The following is a 6,101-nucleotide window of genomic DNA, read 5'->3' on the forward strand; positions in this document are numbered from 1 at the left end:
TTCATGCTCATCTTTTGTGGGGAGGGGCCTTCATTAGAGTTCCTACAGCAAGGGACACTGTGCTAGTTGTGGCAGCTGTGGTGAGTTGCCTAAGCAGGCAAGGCCACTCTGAGAGACGACAGACAAGCTGAAGGGTTTTTTTAAAAAAGGTGAAAATCTTGGAATTGCCATAGAAGAGTATGTGGGAAAGTCTCTGCTGTGGACGTAGACAAGGGGAAAAAATAACCACTCACAGAAAGTGAGGGATGTTTCTTACCTGCCTTGCCAGGGTTATTTTAAAGGGTGTTGATAGAATCACAAGGTGGTCTAGTTTGGAAGGGCCGTAATCTAGTCCAACCCCCTGCTCTAAGCAGAACAAGCTGAGACCAGATTTAGTCAGACCAAATTTATCCAGTCAGGCTGGTTAAACCTTCAGGGACACAGAGTGCAGTCCCTTTCTGGACTCCTGTGGCTGTGCTTGACTGCCGTTATAGTCAAAAGATTTTCCTTGTATCCAGTCTGAACATCTCAACTTCCTCACCTCTTGTTCAGAATGCATGTCTGTGAAGACTGCGGTTTCATGACTGGGACAACCTCCAGGTAGTTTTTGCAAAGCTGCTAGGGATGCCTTGACTGCAGGCTGAACAGCCCAGATCCCTCAGCCTCTTCACACCAAGTGCTCCAGCCCTCTGAGCATCTTGGCTCTCTGCAAAACTCCAGTCAGTGAGTGTCTTGTTCTGGGGGCCCAAAACTGTATGCAATATTCTAGATGCAATGTTCCTTAGTTTTCTTTATCCTTTAGGTGCTGGATCTCATCCCTTGGAGAGGAGCCAAATGAGTGACTAGACCTGTCCAGATGATCCCAGATGGAGAAGCGGAGCTTATCAGAGACTCCAGATTCTCATGGACTTAATTTTTTTTAAGCTTTGACAAACACACAAAAGTGGTAATGTGGAGAAGTCCCTCCCCTGCTTCCTCTGTGTTCACATCAGTTTGATTGTCTCCTTTGTCCCTCCTGCCTGAAGCCTTCAGGCCTTGATTTGTGTGCAAAGCCCATGTGGGACATGGTGTGGAGCATTTCTGAGCTCTAGTGCCATTTCTATATTAATGACAAAGTGTTATTTATATTTTCTTTTTAGAAGTGACCTCTTGCTGAGAGGTAACACAGTGTGTTAAATAAGCCAGGCTATGTGTAGATGCTGTTATCTCCTACTTGAAGGAGTCCAGCCTTTGATAAGCTCAGGGCTACACCTGCCTTAGAAACCAGATAGCACCTTGAAATATAGTAATCCAGAGGGATACAGCTGCTGAATGGATGCTCAGATACTGACTAATCCCAGTAGCAAATCCTAGCAGCCAGCAAGTTACGAGAGCGATTTTTGAGGGAGGTGAGGCATTGGACTGTCTCCTTTCTCCTCTTCCCTTCTCCCCCCTTTCATGCTGCCCTGATGGTTTGGCTAGGAAGGTGTCCTGCCATTAGGATTAGTTTTAACAGAGTGGGGGTAAGGAAACTGATAGCTCAGAATGTTCTCTTCCTCACTTCCTGTATTTAAACCGTGCACCTCATTGTATCTTCTGACCAGTGAAGAATGCTGGGGACCTCTCCCTCAAGCAGATGCTCGAACAAAGTGCTTAGAAAGGGTATTATTACCTTTGTAGGTAATGAACTTTTCCTTCCATAGGAAGTTTTTCAGGCACCTGTAGCCCCTGTTACAGCTGTGAGGAATGCTGGCATGTGCAGGAAAACAGCTTGCAGTGTGCTTGCAGCTTTGCTGGCTCATTTTGGAAACAGGGCTTGTTTCCTTACAGGCTGCAAGCATGCCTAAGGGAAGCAGTGCTTGTCACCTTTTGTGCGTGTGGGAAAGTGAGGGACTTGGTTTAATCATTGTTTTCTTCTTTGCTGTGGTTGATGTAGCTTCCATAGATTGATCCATTTTAAAGGTTTCTTGGGCCCAGCCGGTTGTGCTTCATTTTTGTCTTGTGTACAGAGTGCTCTCTGTACCCCATTAGCCTGGGCACATACTTTTGTTCTTGTTCTTGTCCTAGTGGGGATGTTTGTTATCATGAGATAATGTATGTCGTCACTTCTGATAGCAATTGTTTCCTGTGGAAACAGCAGCTTCTGAGTAAGAGGCTACCATAGCATGGGTTAAATTGCCTGTCATGCTGCATGTGCCTGAGGACACAGTGTCATCCTGTGGTGTATTCACAGCAGGAATTCTTCTAAAGGGAAACTAAGTATTTAATGCCCACAGTGCCAGTCTTCTGAAAAGATTTGTCCTAAGTTCACTACACTTTGGAGGTACTTCAAAGACGTGAAATAGAGATGTACACTTCATATTCTGCCAAAGCAATGTCCTTGACAGCACTGGGCTGGTTGTGAGACCCAGCAAAGCTAACTTGTATTCTCTGTAGTCCCAAATGAACTATTTTAAAAAATGGAAACATTTAAGAAATAATAAATACATTATTCTATTTCCTTTTGCTTCCATACCCGGTAAGTTAGGAAACAAGTTCCATCTAAAGGAATTCACATTACATCTTTTCAGTCTACAAGCACCAAAATTCAGCTGTTCAGAGAATTAATACAAGGCAATATCTGGGTATAAGATTAAAAGAAAAGTTTCAATAAACACGTTTTCTGTGTATAAAGCTTATTAAAAACTTATTCATTCTCTGAATGACTGAAGTAAGTGGTATGTGTTGGGAGAACAAACTCTGAAGGTTTGTGATTTTTGGATTTTTTTTTTTTTGTTTTTAAGTCTTACCCTCTCCTTCCTCCACTAAAAAAGAAATGTGTTGTAGAAGCTATGGTATACTAGCTTGGTTATTCTGCTTGGTGTTTTGTAAAGGCCACCTAAGATACATTGTACTCTATAACTAAAACACCATATTATGGTAAAAGTGGTTCTTAAAGATTGGAATATTCTGGCTCATGGTGATCCCAGATCTACTGGTCCCACCCATTGTGGAGATCTCTGCTGGTACAAGTCTCTGCAGGCCATACCACAGACACCCTACACCTGCCTTCTGTGCTGGGTCTGACATGTAACAGAAAACTCTGTCCAGACTTACAGGCTAGCTGGCCATGATAGATGGTTTTTATAACAAAATGCCTTTCTACTACTTACATGAACAGTTGTGTTTGGCTCATGAGGCACTATTTAAAATGTTTTTAATTAAAATTGTCTTATAGCACTTAAAATTGTTTTGTATAAAACTTGCTGTAAAGATTTGTAATATGGTCAAAGGGCTCTTTCTCCTTCATTACCATTTTTAAAAATGTTTTAAAAGCTAGAAAGCATCTTGTATATATTCTGTATATGTATAGCAGCACATTTCATGTATGGAAATATGTTCTCAGAATATTTATTTACTAATATATTTATCTTAAGCCATGTCTTATGTTGAGAGTGTGTGACATTATTGTAATAATCATTGAAAATCACTAACACGAGGCCCTGTAAATACATGATAATTGCACACAAAGATTTTACAGTACTTGCCGACCAAAAATGATTTAAGACAAGTGTAGTTACTTGCAGTTTTGTAAGAAAGTGTACAAATGTCTGTATTAAAAGAAAAAAAAAAAAAAGGCAAAACCACACAAAAAATACAGTTTTATTGCATATACATGTGGGAGTTGTCCTTCTTGTTTTGGGGGAAAGGACGTAGATAGCTGTTCTCCTCAAAGTATAGTCCTAGATATACGGAGATGAACTTTAATAAACAACATTTTTTTCCTTTTTGTAAAAATAACAGATAGGTAAATATGTATATGCCTTTACACAGCACACCAATTATTGGGGGGCTGGGGGGGTAGGTGTCACACAAGCCCCTGCATCCCCCAGGCACATGAGAAACACCACATCTGCTAAAAGAAGTCCTCATTTATGGGTGGAACCTGCCTGTTCCTTGTAGCAGGGGAACTTAACTCTGTTGTAATTTCAGGTAAAAGTAATTTATTGTCCTGAAATAAAATTGAGAGAGCATGATACAGGTGGACACAATTGGGTAAGTCATAGCTTGAATATTCAATAGCTTGAATCAAGCTAGATGGAATCACTGGTGCTGCTGAAGTGAAAATCAATACTGTGGTTCTCGTTTTGTCAGCAGAGAGCACAATTTCATCAGAGATGTTTATGCAGACAGCAGAGGAGGGGAGCCTGGGGGGTGTGGCTCTGTGTGTGTATGTACTTGTGTATTTCTGTATGTTATTGTGTAAGCTCTTCACCTTCATCTATTATTCATTTCCCATCCAGCGATACACTCACAGAGCCTTTTTCAGGATTCTCCAGCTTCTTCCTTCTCCCAAAGATTTTTACCTGGTAATCCCCTGGATTTTCCCTGTCTCTCATCCATGTTCAAATGCACTGTAATTAATCACCTCAGGACTCAGCCAAGAAATGAGCCTTACTCTTCTCCAACCCTCCTTGTTTCATATGTGGTAACTTCATTTGGGATGACTGTTCAAGAGTATTAATTAGTAAGGGACCCTTCAAGCCTGAGTTCCCATCCTGTCCCAGGTGCAATGGAAAATCCTGCTCCGTGTGGGAAGACAGGCACAATAGTGGAGAAGCAACAGGAGCAAGTGCTTCCCAGTTGAAGTATGTGCCCCTTTTTTCATGAAGTGAACAGAATCTTTGCAATTGCCAGTGATTACAGATATGCTTTTTATCTGCAAATTAGTTCATGAAACACTTGTTTTTACAAATAGCATTATGAGGGTGGCTGGTAATGCGTATTTTGAGAGGTCACATCTGAACCTCCCTTCTCTTCCCTCCCTTCACCCCCCTGTGTGCTGTTGCTGCTGGTGTTCTGTTTTCTCGTTTCCTGTTCTGAAGAAAACTGTCAGGTGATTGTGCTTTTCAGAACAGGACAGACCACCAGCCTCAGTGTCCCACAGAATAATCAGTGAGCCCAGGTTCTGTCTCCATGAAAGACAGCGGTGGGCTGCTGGCTGAACTTGTGTGTGGTGCCAAGCTCTGTGGGATATTCTGTCTAGTCTTTGTTGTGGCTTTTTAAAAATGACTAAATATAAATATTTCCTGTCCAAAATGAACATTTTGATACTTGGCAAGGGGGGAAGGTTCCTTTTCAGGTTTGATGTTTAAGGAACAAGTTGTGACAAAATGAGAGTCCTGTGGGGCACCACAAACCTCCACAGAACCTTGATATAGCAGAAAAGGCCAAGCAGGAGCAGATTATTCTTAAGGGATTGTACATTATGGTAACACTTGGTGTTCCTGTAACACTATCTGCAATACCCTGTGCATCTGCCAAATCCTATGACAGCTGTTAGGTAATGTTTGTTACTTGGATAGTGTGAAGAAAAAAATGCCCTTAATAGGACAGCCACGTTCATACCCTGTGGAGCCAGCTTGGCCTAATTCTCCGGCCAGGGAGACAATAACATACCTGAAACCAGATATTTTATCTTGCAGTGAAAAGCACTGTGCTCCTGTGACTTAAATGCTTCACAGAAAAGTGTCTCTTTCAGAATAAAAAACACGTTTCCCTCATGGGGAATGAAACTGCTGCTTAGGAAACAACCAAGAAAAAAGAAGGGAACAGTTCCCAGAAAGAACCAAAAGTGCCAGAGTCTCATAAACTGGAATGGCAAGAAAGGAGAGGAGAGTCCAGTCCCCTGTGACAATTGTGTTTCTAAAAGAAAAATGAGTCTTCACATGAAAAGCTGGAGACAGTTTTGGTATTTGTCACTGGTTTCCTGGTGTTTACATAAAACGTTGCTGAAGGTTTCTTAAACTGTAGCATTATTTTGGCCAGGAGGAATTAATTAGAGAAAAGATGAATCTTGCAAGCAAGTGGAAACAGCATTACACATTGCTGAAATGTGCAAAGCAAACACTGAAAGAATTGTTACAGTTCTTTCTAAAAGTTTGAAAACACGAAGTGAAAACTTTCAATTTGTTGTTACCTCAAAAATTGTGTCTCAGAGCAATGTCATACTTTATATATAATCAATCTCAGCTCTAATAGTCTGTAGTAACATGTATAACAGGCAGTGCTCTTGTAATCTGCTAGTGAACTGCAGCAGTTTCTGCCTCCTTTATTTCATGTTTGTACACATTTTTGTCATCCCAACCACTCCTCCTGCACAA

General features: G+C 41.4%; 1 protein-coding gene across 2 annotated transcripts in view; it reads left to right on the forward strand.

Moving 5' to 3' along the window:
• ZNRF3 (zinc and ring finger 3) overlaps positions 1 to 3,612 on the forward strand; it is a 66,181-nt gene extending 62,569 nt beyond the window's left edge. For both annotated transcript variants that reach the window (XM_058851204.1, XM_058851205.1), the window contains one exon: positions 782 to 3,612. In XM_058851204.1, the coding sequence (XP_058707187.1) occupies positions 782 to 825 (44 nt within the window). In that variant the 3' untranslated portion in view covers positions 826 to 3,612. The remainder of the gene's footprint in view (positions 1 to 781) is intronic.
• Positions 3,613 to 6,101: the final 2,489 nt, after the last annotated feature.

Source organism: Poecile atricapillus, chromosome 16, assembly GCF_030490865.1.
Source record: "Poecile atricapillus isolate bPoeAtr1 chromosome 16, bPoeAtr1.hap1, whole genome shotgun sequence".
Taxonomy (NCBI): domain Eukaryota; kingdom Metazoa; phylum Chordata; class Aves; order Passeriformes; family Paridae; genus Poecile; species Poecile atricapillus.